Here is a 17892-nt window from a genome sequence, read left to right on the forward strand (position 1 = left end):
AACAGAGTTTCCTGTTTCCCCTCCCCCATACTTGGGGGCCTGTTGCACAAATATTTTGACGTCCACATTTGCTTAATATCTTGCCCAGTAAAAATGTATTGTTCTGACTTGTCCTGGTCTCCAGATCTGATAAAGTATTTGTTTCTTCTATCCATGGCCACGTTTCGCAGATTGAAATGACGTCGTGTGTCTCATTAGAAGCATACTCAATTACTGTAGACAGTTGTGTGTACTGAGGTTGTTATGGTTACAGCCAGGCCTGTGAATGCCCTGTGGTCACTGTTGCTGCTTCATTGCTACTTTAGTGTTTGATCGCATCAACTATAGTAACCTATAGTGGTTCCAGTAATCTACCAGGGCCTTTTCTCTTTTGAAGGCCGTTTAACTTCTGGGCTTGGGAGGCTGTGTGACCTTGCCATCGTGCCAGGTGTTGAATTGGTCTCAAGTAACTGATCTAAACTAGGATTAAAAAAAAAAAAACTTTTAAGAGTTTTAACAAATCGGTTGCTAGTCTTATCACCAATACTGAGGTAAGTGCAATTGCTTTGAGATCTGTTTTGTCGCTGTTTTAAATTCCTGGCAAAATAGCAGCTGTGAGAAGATCTTTGAAAAAGAAGCTTGTCTAAATTCAAATTCAAAAACCTTTATTGGCATAACAAATCGTACAAGGTATTCCAGAATTTGACAAATGATAAAAACATCAATATCTAAATCTGTAGCAATAGACATGAATAAAATGAGGTATGCCGGAGTACAGTGAATATAAGGTATATATAGAAAATGAGTGTCTACAAGTAACCGGAATAGCAGCTATTATATTTTTTGTTTGATTTTTATCATTAGTGCTTGCTTCAAAAACATGGCTACTGTTTCTGTAGTTTCTGGATCATACCCGTTCAGTAAAAGTCTAAACAAAGAGTGGGGGGAAGAGTTCCTATCCAAAATTGATGGCATTAAAAATTTAGTACGTAGGTCCACTAGCATTTCACATTCCAATAAAATATGATAAATGGAGTCTATCTGATTCAAGCCACAGCCACAAATTCTCTTTTCCAAAGGGGTAAAGAGGCTTGTCTTTATCATCTTGGTATTATGGCTCACACAAGGCAGTGTGCTGCTATGACTGACAGAGCTAACTAAAGCCAAAATATCGTTTCTGGATGCATTTCTCCTCCTCAGAGCTCCAGTATCTGAAGCGAGTTTGGGTTTATAGGGAGAAGCTGCATGTGTGGAAGGGGAAGGGGTTCAGCTCTTCTTTCATTTGTATCCCTGTTGCCCGAGAAATGACCTGTGTCTAAAGGCTCTGCTGCCCACGCACCAATTTGCTGAGCAGAGTTGGAGAGCCTGTCAGCCTTTTGCTGTCTCCATAGCAAAAGGGTTTAGGTGTAACTGATATGAGATCTTCTAGACTGGTGAAGGTCTGTCTCTCTCTGCTAATGCCCATTGTGAAAAATTTCAACCATTTTAATTTCATAACATTCAGTGCAGATATTAGGAGAGCAATCTTTAGCTTAAAGTTATATATAAATTCTAAATGAAAAACTTCCCCCCCATAGAATCATAGAGTTGGAAGGGACCACCAGGGTCATCTAGTTCAACCCCCTGCACAATGCAGGAAATTCACAACTACCTCCCCCTCACACCCACAATGACCCCTACTCCATGCCTGCTGCCCAGAAGATGGCCAAGATGCCCTCCCTCATGATTTGCCCAAGATCATAGAATCAGCATTGCAGATAGATGGTCATCTAGCCTTCTTCCAGGGAGCTTATCACCTCCTGAGGAAGCCTGTTCCACTGAGGAACCACTCTAACTGTTTGAAAACTCTTCCTAATGTCTAGATGGAAACTCTTTTGATTTAATTTCAACATGTTGGTTCTGGTCTGACCTTCTGGGACAATAGAAAAGAACTCTGCACCATCCTCTATATGACAGCCCTTCAAGTACTTGAAGATGGTTATCATATCCCCTCTCAGTCTTCTCTTCAGGCTAAACATACACAACTCCTTCCACTTTTCCTCATAGGACTTGGTCTCCAGACCCCTCACCATTTTTGTTGCCCTCCTCTGGACACGTTCCAGCTTGTCTACAGCCTTCTTAAATTGTGCCCCAAACTGAACACAATACTCTAGGTGAGGTCTAACCAGAGCAAAGTGATACCATCACTTTGTACGATCTGGACATTATACTTCTGTAGTTTCAGCCCAAGATTTCATTTGCCTTCTTAGCTACCACATCACACTGCTGACACATGTTCAGTGTTTGGTCTACTAAGACCCCAAGATCCTTTTCACACACACTACTGCTAAGGCAAGTCTCCCCCATCCTATAATTATGCATTTGATTTTTTATACCTAAATGCAGAACTTTACATTTATCTCTGTTGAAATGCATTTTATTAGTTTTAGCCCAATTCTCCAGTCTGTCAAGATCATCCTGTATCCTGGCTCTGTCTTCTACTGTATTTGCTACCCCTCCCAATTTAGTATCTTCTGCTCTGGTATCATTTTGCTCCACACCAGCTCTCCTTGGATCAGTAGGAAGGTGTTGATCTTATAAAACTGGAAGTCTTAAGAAAGCAGGAATGCAGTGCCAGATTTCTTATGGAGAATAAAAGGTTAGAGGAGAAGAATTAATGATTTATAAACAAAGACAATATTTCTGTGAAAATGGGTGTGTGTAGCTTAATCTCAATTTTCCCTATTAGGTACTTGCCCTTGTCTGTGGCTGTAATATAATCCCTTTGTCCAAGGGTAAAATGCTTGGCTAAGCACAGAAATGCTGTTTGGCCCAGAGACAGACATTCCAAGCCAGTGGTAGGGAGGGTCAATTGTGGCTAAGGGAAGCAGGGCAAGGGCATTGCAAGTAAAACACTCTAATTGAAAACACAGAACAGCAAAAGACAGCCAGCCACGATTTTCCATCGTGCTATTCTTCAAGTTCAAAAGCATTGGATTAATAATGGTTGTCCTTCACTCTGGCCTGCTATCCAATGCTCTCATATGAAATGAATTAGCATGGAAGCATATATGGAATTACAGTAATTTATGCAGAAAGACTAATGGCTATAGGTCGCAAACTCAGTATTTTACGGGAAGAAAAACTGGCTAAGAAGTAAAGCAACACTGCTGGGAATGTTTTGGAATTGGATCTACTTGGAACTCGGATGCTTACTAATTGAATTGACCACAGATGTTTAAAAAAATGAGAGTTATCCACAGCGCAGTAATTTAATATTTCAGGAATAAGACAGTTTTGCCGAGTAGAAGCTTTATCCTGTACTCAATGAACCTTCTGCAATGTAATCCCTTGAAAACGTATTTAAAAGTAGGGCTATGCCTACTTGGTTTGTACAAGAGACAAACCTGGATTTCTGACCTTCTCTTTTTCCTGTAGACACAGTTACAAAATCGTGATTTTTCAAAAGTGGAACTGCTCCTTGGGAAAGATTGCAGCAAAGCCAGGATAGCTGCCATGTAGGTGGGCAACTCTGGATTTTCCCAGTGCTTACCCACACAGCAAGTGTTTCCTTCCCACACCACCCGGGGGCTTTGGGGTTTTTAATTGATAATTAATTGATAATTGAATATCACTATAATAATCTGCATGAAAGGTTCTCTGAATTAACATCTTTTTTTAAAAAAAAAAAGGATAGCCCCTTTCATTGTAGAGATTTAAGAGGAAAGGCATATCTCTGCAACAAAAGGGCTATGGAAATCAGAGAACCTTATTGGCAGCTGCAGCAGCAACAGGGAAACCACACAAGGCTGTCTCCTGTGGAAAACACCAAAGGAGGCTCAAGTACATGAACGTTCATTCCACAATAAAATGACTGTGGGTTCTTATTTTGTTTTGAAGATCCCCCCCAAAAAAGACTAAGCATTTACAAACACAGGCCAGAACTCATAATCCAGACTTAACAAGTCACTGTTTTCACTACAAGGTGATCTGGAAACCTTCCTGATTTATCACAGGATTCCCATCACCAAATCTTTCCTATTAACATTAAATCCTAACACCATTCAAAATTAAGACATCAAGGCAGTAATGGTGTTAACTTCTTGCGGGCTCCCAAGTTTTGATTAATGATGATGATGAATTTGAGCATTGTTTTCAAAGTTGAAGTCCTTTTCATAAATACAATTGTACAGATAATTTGAAGTAACCTTTGAATACCTATGCAGGTTACATAGTAATGCATGAGATTTTTAGTTTTCATACCAAAAGTATATCCAGCATAAATTATGACCAATTTCTAACTTCCTCATGCACAGGAGCCTACACCATTACTTATGTTTATATGTACATTAATAAAAATGTGATTATACACCTATACTTACAGTTGAGAGTGAATATGAACTAGGACCTCACATTACATTTCCCTTTTATGATGCAAGGCAAAAATGGATGGAATTTACAAGATCTCTTCAACTGAAAGAGTCCAGCAGGTGGAAAAAGAGCTAGCAGCACAGCTGGCTGAATTGAAGACAGAAATAGAGGAGAACAGGGTTCTACAAGGAACACCACACAAGGCTTATAGGTAAAGATGATCATATTAATCAAGAGAGCAAAAGGCTGTAGTGTAAGTGTAAGTCTGTAGGCGACCAGAATGGTCAAAGGTCTGGAATCCATGCCCTATGAGGAGAGACTTAGGGAGTTGGGTTTGTTTAGTTTGGAGAAGAGAAGGTTGAGGGGAGACATGATAGCCATGTTTAAATATTTGAAGGGATGTCATGTTGATGAGGGAACTAGCTTGTTCTCTGTTGCTCCAGAGACTAGGACACGGAGTAATGGATTTAAACTAATAGAAAAGCGATTCCACCTAAACATTAGGAAGAACTTCCTGACTGTGAGGGCTGTTCGATGGTGGAATGCACTGCCTCGGAGGATGGTGGAGTCCCCGTCTTTGGAGGTCTTTAAGCAGAGGCTGGATGGCCATCTGTCAAAAGTGGTTTGATTGTGGGATCCTGCATGGTGGGGGGAGGGCTGGGGTCACTGGGGATGTGGGGGGGGGGAGGTAGTTGTTAATTTCCTGCATTGGGCAGGGGGTTACATAAGAACATAAAGGCCCTGCTGGATCAGACCAAGACCCATCAAGTCCAGTAGTCTGTTCACAGTGCCTCCAGGAAGCCACAAACAAGACGAGTGCAGCAGCACCATCCTGCCTGTGTTCCACCACACCCAAAATAATAGGCATGCTCCTCTGATACTAGAGAGAATAGGTATGCAGCCTGACTAGTATCCATTCTAACTAATAGCCACGAATACCCCTCTCCTCCATGAATATGTCCACTCCCCTCTTGAAGCCCTGCAAGCTGGCAGCCATCACCACATCCTGGGGCAGGGAGTTCCACAATTTTTAACTGTGCGTTGTGTGAAAAAATACTTCCTTTTATCTGTTTTGAATCTCTCACCCTCCAGCTTTAGCAGATGACCCCGTGTTCTAGTATTATGGGAGAGGGAGAAAAACGTCTCCCTGTCCACTCTCTCCAAACCATGCATAATTTTATAGACCTCTATCATGTCTCCCCTCAGCCGCCTTCTTTCCAAGCTAAACAGCCCTAAGCGTCTTAACCGCTCCCCATAGGACAGTTGCTCTAGTCCCCTAATAATTTTGGTTGCTCTTTTCTGCACCTTCTCAAGCTCTGTAATATCCTTTTTTAGGTGCAGTGACCAGAACTGTACACAGAATTCCAAGTGTGGTCTCACCACAGATTTGTACAAGGGCAGTATGATATCAGCAGTTTTATTCTCTATTCCTTGTCTAATTATGGCCAGCATGGAATTTGCCTTTTTTACAGCAGCCACATACTGGGTTGACATCTTCATTGAGCTATCCACCCCAAGATCCCTTTCTTGATCTGTCGCTGCCAGCACAGATCCCATCAGTGTATATGTGAAGTTGGGATTTTTTTGCCCCAATATGCATCACTTTACACTTACTCACATTGAATCTCATTTGCCAGTTTAATGCCCATTCTTCCAGTGTGCAGAGATCCTTCTGGAGCTCTTCACAGTCTGATTTTGTTTTAACCACCCTAAATAATTTGGTGTCATCTGCAAACTTGGCTGCTTCACTGTTTAACCCCAACTCCAGGTCATTGATGAACAGGTTGAAAAGCACCAGTCCCAACACAGATCCCTGAGGCACCCCACTGGTCACATCCCGCCATTGGGAGAACTGACCATTGATTCCTACTCTCTGCTTCCTAATTTTCAGCCAGCTCTCAATCCATAAGGGTTGGACTAGATGACCCTGGAGGTCCCTTCCAACTCTATGATTCTATGAGTCTAAGTTAATTTCTCTGTTCCAGTATACCCCCAATCCCATAAATGACCTTAGTGTTTATTACAGTTAATTGTGAGAGCAAGTTTTGCATTGTTAGATATTAGATGAAAATCTCACATAAGTTGATTTACCTGTATTGGTTTGTTTTGTTTGTAGTAATACCAAAGACTGGGGTCAATCCTGCCAGCTTCCACTGTCTGAAACTGATCTGTTCCCACCTTCTCATTCTCCCAGCTGCACTCTGTGAACTTCTCCCCAAAGCCAATGTCAATGGTTGTGGGTACAGCAAACTGGACTGAACATTGAATGAGAATCATACAATAGGGATTTTAAAAGGTTCCAGATGTTTTCTATAAGCTTAACTAAAACAACCATTCGAATAAAGAGATGGGACTGTGTTGAGTGAGGGTGATCCATGCAATGACCCTGCTTCTGATGGACACTTATTTCTGCTCTGATGGTTCCTTGTAGTTGTGTGACTTGTTCGTCACAAGGATAACCTGGAATCATCACTTAAGCCATATTGAGGAAGTTTGAATTTTCCATTTGTGATAAATATCTGGATGGCTTAACGTATCAATGGGCAAAAAATCAAAGAAAGTCATAGACAGCGGAGTGACCACGTGCACCAACCCTGAGTTGAACTGTTTGTTTGAAGGTCATAAACAGTGGAGCTTTTCCAATGACTAATATTTTAAATTCTAGATGCACTACTTAAATAATGTGTTGCCAATTTTACACTTGTCTAAAACAAATTTTGATCATTTTTCATAGCTCCGTTCCCCTCCCAAAAGATATTTATTTTTTCAGAAGAGAAAGAGAGTTGGCATTGAAGAAATGTTTACAGGTAAGTGATGGAAACATCCTTGCGAAATACTTCATCAGAACATATTGCAAAGGATAACAGAAACAATTTTCAGATAATGAGTGCTATCCTAAACACCCTTACTTGGCCTGAATTTGCTGAGGTTTCTAAATAAACATGTGTTGAATATGCCTGACATTAGATTTGAGAAGGGGGGATCATCTATGAGGTTTCTATAGGTTTAAGGGCACACAAATTGAGTGATGAACACCCACTGAGACCATGTTAAATTTCCACAAAGGATCTATGGGGTAGATGTCTAAATGTTCTATTGCTGTGCATATGGGAGCTGGTAGATATGGGGGTGGGAGTTTTCAAAGATGGTCAGCAGGCAAGAGTGTCACTGCTTATCTGTCCCATCCCAAGAGATGCTGGTGTAAGGGGCCCTATTTTCTCCACCTCTTTACAATAATTGATCAGCGAGGAACAAAAATGCACTCCTGTTTGGGTTGTTGAAGGAGGAGAACATTGATCTGGCTTCCATGACCAAGCCTTGGTTGAAAGAAAATGGTGTGGTTCATCTGTCTCTGTCAACTCTATCTGGTTATGCTGTCCTTCTTCAACCCCACATGGGGTGGTGATGGTTATCATCCTCCATGAGTCTTTCCCCTTTCTCAGACACCTAGTTCAAACTGTTGCCAGCGTTGGCTTTTTGTTCCTTATGTTGGTTCCAGAGATAGGCTGGACATTCTGCTTGTTTACTGGCTGCTTAGTTCTCTGGTGGGCACCCTGTGTGAGTTGGCAGAAGTGCTCTTGGGCTTGGGGCAGGAGATACATAGGCTGATTGTTCTGGGACTATCAACATTTATGCTGAAGGCACATTTCAAGGGCCAGCTCAAGATCCTGTGGCCTCCTTTGGCTGCCATGAGCCTCTCTCAGATTGTGATAGCCCCAACACATGAAAAAGGACAAGTCTTGGACTGAGTATTTTGCAGTGAGCCTTAGGGGGAAGGTCTGGTTTGGGAGCTGGAGGTTCAGGCTGTGCTGTGGTCTGGCCACTGTCTACTCAAGGCAAGGCTGAATGTGGCACTGACACTCTGCAGGGTTAGGGGACCAGTTAAAATTGTCCACTCAGAGACTTATGGATCCTACTGGATACCAGAATACTCTGGTTGATTTTAGGATCCCATTATGAAGGTCTTTGGGTGCTGAGCACACTTGGCATGTGAAGCTCCAGGAAGTTACAAACGAGGCCCCTTCTTTTCCTCTCCCATCCTCGAGGTAGAACCCAGCTCCTTGGTTTACCTGGGAGCTGGGCTACCTGAAGAGGGCCAGGTATGGTAGCCAGGTCCCTCCTTGCCTCTCGTGAGAGGTTTTTGGGGTAGAGCCTGAGGAGGGTGGGGTTTGGGGAGGGGAGGGACTTCAATGCCATAGAGTCCAGTTGCCAAAGCAGCCATTTTCTCCAGGTGAACTGATCTCTGTTGGCTGGAGATCAGTTGTAACAGCAGGAGATCTCCCGCTAGTACCTGGAGATTGGCAACCATAGGGCCAGGAGATGTCTAGAATGGTGTTGGCAGCAGAGTGTGCTATAGAGCTTATTGGAAGACTTATGAGGCACCACTGACAACGGCAAAGAAATTTTACTTCTTGACTACCATTGAATCAACCTGAATCCTGACAAGACAGAGTTCATGGTGGTTGGGAAGGATGAGGTCTTGAAGGACATTGTGTTTCACACATCTGATGGGGTTCACTTGATGCTTGCTGATGTGGTTGAGCCGAAGTATTATACTGGATCTAGCATTATTCCTGCAGAAGCAAGTTCCTTTAGCCCAGAAGATGGCTTCCTATCTTGACTCAGCCAATCTGGCCACGTGGATCCATGCCATGGTAACGTAATCCACCTTGAGTCACAATGAGAAAGGGGGACTATAAATAATATAAATAAAAATAAATAAATGGTGACCTCAGGTCTAGACTACTGTAACACACTCTACATGGGTTTGCCCTTTAAGTCAGCTTGGAAATTCCAGTTGGTACAGAATGGTGCAGCTCAGTTACCATCAGGCGCTAGGTGGAACATACATGTCATGCCCATTCTGCAGTCAGTCCATTGGCTACCTATCAGCTACTAGGTTCAATTCAAGGCTGTGATTATTACCTATAAAGCCCTTAATGGCCTTGGATGCACATACACACAAGATCCCTGTGCCACTGTGTTTTACACTGGGTAATCTTGGTTGAATGTCAGAGAGAAATGTGGGCCATGAATAATTAATAAATGGTGATTACAGAAGCAATCGTGCACTTTATACTTATGTAAACTGTTTTGGATTTTTGAGCCAAATTATCCATTCTTTCATTATTAGTATTTTCTAGTCCCTTATAACTTGTTAATTAAATCCTCTCTGTCATAAGAACTGAGGATGGAGAACATTAACAGTATTAATCCTGTCTAATGGTTCAGCAAGTACCAGAAAAGAAAAGAGCATGATGAATCCCACTTGCTGGACTCTCAGTCCATGATTTAAAAAAACAAAAACAAATGGAATGTTCAGACAGAGCCTGTGACATCAGCAGAATCCAAATGCTAGATCAAAGGTGTCCGAAATATACAGTTTCACTTCAAAGCTCCCAATTTTGTCTTGATGTCTGTGCTTTATAGGTAGCAGGGGCAAAACCACTTGTAATTCAGGCTGATGTCCTGCAGAGGGAGCTAGAGAGCTGTCTGAAAAGAGAATATACTTCTGAAAGTTTACCTTTATTGCTGCATCAGGTAATTTTGTTGTCATCTTTATGTGACTTGAATACCCATTTAGAATTTTTCAGCATGAATTTTCTAGCATGGGTGAACATTACAGCTGCTTATGCATTAAAGGAGGCTTCATAGTCAAACCATCATGGCCCTGACTGCAGATAAAGAAAATGATGCATGTTTTTGTATTGGAACCTTTTTGCCTAATAACCTAAAAAAATGGTGGATGCAGATGCTGTTTGGCACCAGAGTAGTACAGCAAAACTGTTCTAAATAACTCCTAAATAACGTATGTTAAGGCTTGTACAACTCCAGTGGAATTAATGACTTTCTGATTTTGAAAAGCAATATGCCATCATGCATTAAGAAAGTGGGAGAAGCTGTCTGGGAAAAATAAATCTAAAATCTCTTGATGCTTACAAAAGAAGTGTCATGGTTGCTTGGATTCCAACCATAGGTTCTTTAAAAAAAATTAATGGAAAAAAAATCAGATTCCACGTACTCCATAGTACGTGTGCTTAAGATTGCAGCCTGAGGCTGAAATCCCAAGAGAACTTTCCTGGGCATAAGCCCCATTGAATAAAATAGGACTTATTTCTGATAAACCTATTTAGGATTATCTCTAAGCTTTACAACCCTTTTGGTCACAACAAATTCATGGAGGCTAGGTCGATCAATGGCTATTAGCAGCAGTAAATGAAGTGTTCAGAGGCTGTAAGCTTCCTAGTGCCAGTGCTGAGGCACCCTTTGGTGTAAATAATAAATAAATAAATTTTATTTGCGGCTAGTATGCCAGATAAAACAGGTAAAACGGAAACTGACCATACAGAGTAGATGTTTATAACCAAGGACAAAAAAAAAATAGGAATCACCCAATTTTACATTTCCACAGATTAAGGAAGTACATTAAGGCGACACAGCTTCATTGCTACTGCACAATATTTTGCAACCTGGGTGGTGATTGGTGAGCTGTCTCCCAGCAGACACCTTTTGGTCCATTCACCCTCATCACCAGAGCCCATTTCCCTAATCAAAGGGTCAATAATATTGAAGCGGGCTGACTTGTAGAGGGGACATCTAAAAATATATAAGCTCAATGGTTTCCAGCTCCACCATTTGGAGTAGATTTGGCCTTCGTGCCCTGCTTGTGGGACTTCTGGGAGCATCTGGTTGCCCCCTGAGTGAAACCATTGTTCTTATTGATTACATCATCTGGTTTCCATTTTTTGAGCACTAAGTGGAATATTTTGCACTTGGAAAAACGCAGTGGTCCTGCAACCTTTGGGAAAGCGGTGTGGACTGTCAGCCCATTCATGAGAGCTGCAGCGGCCAGGGACGGCGCGGTTGTGATGGTGCCGCATCACCTCCAAAGAGGTTTTGCCACTGCAGTTGGGGAAAGGGCTTAAAAAATAGGAAAAGGGGGGGAAGCCCCATTGAAAATAGCAATGGTGTGCCAACAGAAAGGTTCCATATAAAAGCCATCAGTATCAAGGTACCAACCAAGATGGGGAAATCTGAAATAATCTTCCTGTGTTTCTGATGAACTAATAATGATAAGTCAAACTATGCTATTATAGTCTGGGCAAAACTTCAGTTGGTTGCATGGTACAAATAATTTTTATTGAGAGTAAGGTATGAATGAGTGACTTGTTTTTCTCAGTTACATGTGGTATGTTACTTTGTTAATACCCAGTGTGGAAGCAATTCTGCAGTGTTAATGTGTGGCTTTCTATAAAGTTTTTCACAGACAGAATCGCTCAGTTGGTCCAAAGCAAATATTTATACATGCTTAGATGGAAGAGATTTTGTCATCACAGTAGTGTTATTGAACAACTATATCCTCTCTACCAGGTATGTAATTTATTTATTCGATTTTCAATCACTACTTACCCAAAGGGTTTCACGGCGATTTGGACCAGTAGCAGTGACTGATCCAAAACATTAAAACAGTATAAATTAGTTAAAAAAATATATAAAACTAGATCACAAATATAAAATATTAGCATTAAAATGTTAAACTATTAAATTATGTGACTAGCATCATACCAGTAACAAAACAACCCAAACATGTAGATTACACTCCAAAACCCAGCTTAAATAATTCGGCCTCAGAGTGTTATAAATGTTAAATAGAAGCAGGTATGTTTTCTTCCACAATAAATAATAGGAGTCAACTGTGCAATTTTCTGGTTTGATTTAAATTGAGTGGTAAAGCTGTAAATATGGCCTTTACAAGAGGTCAAGGTTGCCAGGTCTCTCTTCGCTACCGGCGGGAGGTTTTTGGGGCAGAGCCTGAGGAGGGTGGGGCTTGGGGAGGGGAGGGGGCTTCAGTGCCATAGAGTCCAGTTGCCAAAGTGGCCATTTTGTCCAGGTGAACTGACTCTATCAGCTGGAGATCAGTTGTAATTGCAGGAGATCTCCAGCTAGTACCTGGAGGCTGGCAACCCTAAACACTTCAGATTGCAGAGTTCTCAATTTAAAAATCTAACAGTGCATTTCTAAAGAGAGTTACTCCAGTCTAAGCCCAATGGGCTTAGACTGGAGTAACTCTCCTTAGGAATGCACTGTAAGAAAAGCTGTACCAGATTATTCTGCTGCGTGTGTCAATTGGTTCTCAGGGCACTGACAACAGGATATGGACCATGACAGCAGTCGGCCATGTCAGCCATTGAAAAGTCAGCAGCAGATGGAAGTCTTGGAGGATTTTAGACAACACATTGATGCATGCTAACTTTAGCCTATGAGGTTCGCTCAGAAGGCTTTCAAAACAAAAGGCCTTTCCCAGTGAGTTTTTAATGCTTAGATTTTATCTTGAGGACAACAGTGGCCTCTGTAAATGTCACGCTCCTACTTCTGAGCAAAGATTTCTCACCTCAAGGGAAAGGCTACCCTTTTGCATTTCTAACTAATGAATAAAAGGCTTATCGCACACAGTCCAGGGAATGTTTCTGAACCCTTTATAACACGAAACATTCCTCCCCCCCCCCCCCGCACAACATTTTCCTGTTTTGGTCATGAAACCGTTTTGGAAGCATATAAAGCCTGCAATATCCCAAAACAGTATTATGACGTGGTCTTGGAATTTTCTTTCCTGACGTTTCGCCAGCAACTGTGGCAGGCATCTTCAGAGTAGTAACACTGAAGGACAGTGTCTCTCAGTGTCAAGTGTCTTTGTTAGTCTGGAAAAATGCTGTCATGGTCCATATCCTGTTGTCAGTGCCCTGAGAACCAATTGACACATGCAGCAGAATAATCTGGTACAGCTTTTCTTACAGTGCATTCCTAAAGAGAGTTACTCCAGACTAACAAAGATAACATTCAACAATAGCCATGCAGATTAGTTTTGGATTACACACATTAACAGATCACTTCAGGATACAATGGTTCCATATTAACATACCATACCCTCATTAGCACATTATCTTGATACTTACAGGACAATGATTAGCACATTACTTTTGCAGGACAATACTCAGCTCAAACCCAACCCCTTTATGACTATATATTACTCTTCCTACACCCTGGATACTGAGAGACACTGTCCTTCAGTGTTACTCCTCTGAAGATGCCTGCCACAGTTGCTGGCGAAACGTCAGGAAAGAAAATTCCAAGACCACGGTTACACAGCCCGGATAACCTACCAGAACCAATGAACTCTGACCGTGAAAGCCTTCGACAGTTTTATGACGATTTAAAAACTTACCCCGTTCCCATAATGTTCTAGCCTTGGGTGCGATAACTCTCAGAGGCTTTGAGGACCCTTCCCTCTGCCCACGCCCACTTTTCCCAGCTCCTCTGACTCCTCCCCTCCTGGTCAGTCTTGTGGTCACTCCTCTTTTATTTGCTTGCATCCTCTATTTTTTTATGGCCATCTGCTTTTGCTATCGTTGGGTCAAAGGGAGGCTTGTTCGTTGAGACGGAGGGGAGCGGGTGGAAGAGAGCAGGCTGCAATAGCTGTGCACGCTCCTTTTGATTGGTTTGTGCTTGGACTGTACCATCACTTAAACATGAGCGGGGGATTGTATTGCCAAGCATTCCCCCCCATCACATTGGGGAATTGTCTGCTCTCTACCTAGCCTCAACGGGAATTTCAAGTTTTTGGAGGAAAAAAAACCCCTTCTTAACCTCCAAGCCACCACAGCGAGCATTCCTGGCAGCCTCTGGTAATTGGAGAAATAAAAGTGTATCCTTGCAAGCCCCCCCTTTATTTAAACCATGATAACTTCTAGTGCACACCCCCCCCCAATCTCTAGGCAGAAGGACTTCCCCTATTCTGCTTCTGGGTCCCGACTGATTGCAAGACCCCTCTGTTTTCCCAACCACCCATCTTCTAGGGCACCTTCCCCCCCACATTAGTTTCACTAGTCAGTTACAATGCAATCTGATTAGAGAGTTCTGTGTGTGCACAAGGGTTTGTGTGTGTGCAAGAACTAGAGGTGTCAGGGGAAAATGTGAGCCCATCTTCCTATCGTCCCGTTGCAACGACGATCCCACGCAGGCGCACCAAAATGCCGAGGGGGGAGGTAGAGGGGAACCCAAGCAACGTCACGATTACGTGTTGCTCCTTCCACGCCCCCCTCTCTCTTGTGTGAGTGCTATTTTATTGGAGGTGTGCTCTGAAAGCAGACGTTTCAGAGACGTTAGAACGGGCAGGAGTGCGGGGGGGGGGGAATTGGAACTCGCATCCAGGACAAATGCTTTTAAGGTGTTTTCAACACGTTTCCTGGACTGGGTGCGATAAGCCTCTAAGAAAATAACACCTCTTCTCTGTCTCACCCACCTTCTCCGTAGAAACAGGTGGCTCATATTATGCAGGAGTACAACGATGCAGTTCAGAGGGCTACAAGGCTGTCAAAGGCACGAGAGAACTTCCTTTCAGGCCAGGAAAATCCCACGACTTTAGTGACCCAGGAAGACCTAGTTATTTACACACAATGGCTAATATGTCACCTGCACTCACTTAAGGCCGTGCACAACTACCTTCAGGTAAGGAAGTTGACTGTGAAAAATAATTGCAGAACCTTTGAGCCACATTTCACATCATTAACTTCTGCAATCTGTAACCACAGCTGCAAAGGGCAGGAGAAATATGTATCCTAGTGCAGTGTTCAGCAAACTCATTAGTCAACAGAGCCAAATATCAACAGTACAACGATTGAGATTTCTTTTGAGAGCCAAAATGCCTTTTAACAACCATTCATGCACGGGAGGTTTTGCCTTGAATTTGCCGCTCTCTAGATGCACATTTTCCCCATCTGCATTCTCAAAACTCTGCAGGGGGGCTTATTGTTGAGTTTTGAGAATCTGGATGGGGAAAATGTGCATCTGAGTGGCAAATCCAAGGCAAAACCTCCCATTCATAAAGGGCCAATAACCCCCCCCCCCATGCAGAGTTTTGAGAATCTGGATGGGGAAAATGTGCATGTAGAGAGTACAAATCCCAAAAAGAGAGTACAAATGAATCAAACATGGCTTCGCCCCCCGGGCCCCGACGTCCTTCTCCTCCTCCTCGCCGCCGCCTGGGCTCTTTCCTTCCTTTCCTTCCCAGCCGGCATGCCGTCCGCCCGTCCTCAGCGCCTCGGCCTCCTCCGCCAGCCAAAACCAGTGTGAAAAATCCCGCCTGCTGAATTGGCTGCCGCAACCTGCCTTGGCACCGCCGGCCCTCGAGCGCCGCGTGCAAAACCCGCTGTGGGGGAGGGAAAGGGGGGAGGAGGAGGAGGGCACTTTCCAGAGCCGCACTCAAGGGGCCAGAGAGCCGCATGCGGCTTGTGAGCCGCGGTTTTCCGACCACTGTCCTAGTGCAAGACTTTTGCCAATAGTGGTGGGAGAAGTAAAGACTGGGACCTTTTCATCTTTGGAACAAGACCCTATTCAGAACTTTAGGAAATGAGAATGCTAACTGGATACCCCGGAACACAATTCTTCAAACACAGGATAATCAGAAAAGGCTGATCCTGATCTAGAGCAGGGGAGTACTGGAAAAGGAGGTGAAGCACCGGGAAATCTCCTACCTGGCCCCCAAATGGGCACCCAGCTTGCACCTGCTCTGAAACAGAGGGAGGGAGGGAAGGTCGGTACCTCCTCCTGTTCACCTTGCCAATGAGGGAGGGTCAGCCTGATGCAGGCCCATGTATGCCCCTTCCTTGGACCAGCCTCTCTTTCTGCATCAGGCCCCAGGTGTGAATGCAAGACTGGATTTCTGTTCCCACCACCAGTGGCCAAACCACGCCCCTCCTTTCACTTCCTTGAAGGTGAGGATGGGACAGCCTTCTGACCAGACCACATTCTTAAAAGCATGTAACGCATAGCAGTGTTCGCTATATAAAATGATAAAATTTTATTAATGCCCCATCCAAAGTTTCAAATTCCTGTTTCCCAATTTTCAGTAGGTGGAAGGGATCTACAGTTGCTTTCCTATAATCCAATGGCAAGAATATACAGCAGTGTTTTGTGGGATCCAGAGAATGGGGTCCCCGGCGGCCAGTGCAGCTAGACTGATCAGAAAAGTCACATCAGTTGCAACTCTTCTATTCCAGATACGTTGGTGCCTCTAACCCATCCCCCTAGAGATAATGTCAGTGTGCATTATTCACCACTTCTCCTTTATGGGGTGCGAATATATAACACATTCAGTGGCCCCATAGCTACTTTAGGTCCTCCTAAAGATGTCAATAAGAGCCCCATGACGCAGAGTGGTAAGCTTCAGTACTGCAGTCAAAAGCTCTGCTCATGACCTGAGTTCGATCCCAACGGAAGTTGGTTTTAGGTAGCCAGTTCAAGGTTGACTCAGCCTTCCATCCCTCCAAGGTCGGTGAAATGAGTACCCAGCTTGCTAGGGGTAAAGGGAAGATGACTGGGGAAGGCACTGGCAAACCACCCAGTAAAGAGAAGTCTGCCTAGTAAATGTCGGGATGTGATGTCACCCCATGGGTCAGGAATGACCTGGTGCTTGCACAGGGGACCTTTACCTTTTAAAGATGTCAAGATGTCAAGAATGTGAAGCCTGCTCAGGAGAGCAGCCTGCTGTGATTTTCTTCCAATAAACTGTATGGACTGTATTTCTGTGATGGGGCTGGCAGCTCCACATGGTGGATTCCCTACAAGGGATTAGTAAAGTCAAAACTGTTCCCATGGTTCTTTGGGCAGAGGCCCAAGAGCTGCATTTATTTAAAATCTCATTGATTGTATTTGTTCTTTATCCCATTTCTCATAAAAACAAGATGTGTGTTCACACCTGTAGGTACTCCAGTACTTGCCTGTCTCTCACCGGATGGAGGAGGCCATTGGTAGGCATCAAGGCCATGATGATCAGGATGAAGACAGAGCTTTCAGAAAGCTGGAATCCTTGTCTTCTAATATTCAGTTCTTTATCTCACCTAATGCCTCAGCAACAGATGGTAAGAAATAATATATATATTCATGTGCCTTGGAGTCTTTCTACACAGTGTGGTTGTTTTAACACTAATTGTGCAGATGTTTGGGGGTAAACATCCTGTTCAATTTGTATTCTGCCTATCTTCCTTCATGGAACTCAAGGAGACTTACATGCGACTCTTGGGAGGTCCCGTGTCAGACACTGACCTCACCTTGTCCAGCTTAGCTTCAAAAAGGTGAGTTTGCCACACAGCCTCTAACGGTTCTAACCACTCTATGGGCTCTGCTTCTGTTGCAAAGAGAGCACATTACCCCAGCATTCAAACTGAACTAATTTAGGCTTAGGATAGTACATTTACCCTCCCCCCCGTTAAAGAAAATGTGAGTGCATAATTGTCTAATTACTTGACTGGAATGGTTTGACCATTTAGCAGACGCGCATGGTACATTTCTCACAGGATGTTGTGATTGTTGGGATTGCTCATTGGTCAGGATTCTGCTGGCCCCTTTAAATGGACAAGACTAGAAGGAGGGTAATGTATGTGAAATGAAAAGGGAAGGAGGGGATTCTCTACGCAGATTCTCAGATCGGGAACTTGGACCGATCTGACCTGCTGATCAGAGTGCAGAGGATTGCGGCCCCAGCCCTACGGGGCGGGGGAGTGGTGG

The 17892-nt window shown here is 43.5% G+C and overlaps 1 protein-coding gene across 1 annotated transcript; it reads left to right on the forward strand.

Moving 5' to 3' along the window:
* The first annotated feature begins 4403 nt into the window (after positions 1-4403).
* Positions 4404-17257, forward strand: LOC130483445 (putative uncharacterized protein C6orf183). The gene is made up of 6 exons (XM_056856203.1): positions 4404-4540; positions 7064-7136; positions 9760-9870; positions 11587-11700; positions 14641-14835; positions 17090-17257. Exons 1-6 carry the CDS (start codon positions 4404-4406, stop codon positions 17255-17257), a joined length of 798 nt encoding a protein of 265 aa, XP_056712181.1.
* The last annotated feature ends 635 nt before the right edge of the window (positions 17258-17892 follow it).

This window comes from Euleptes europaea, chromosome 10 (genome assembly GCF_029931775.1).
Source record: "Euleptes europaea isolate rEulEur1 chromosome 10, rEulEur1.hap1, whole genome shotgun sequence".
Lineage (NCBI taxonomy): Eukaryota > Metazoa > Chordata > Lepidosauria > Squamata > Sphaerodactylidae > Euleptes > Euleptes europaea.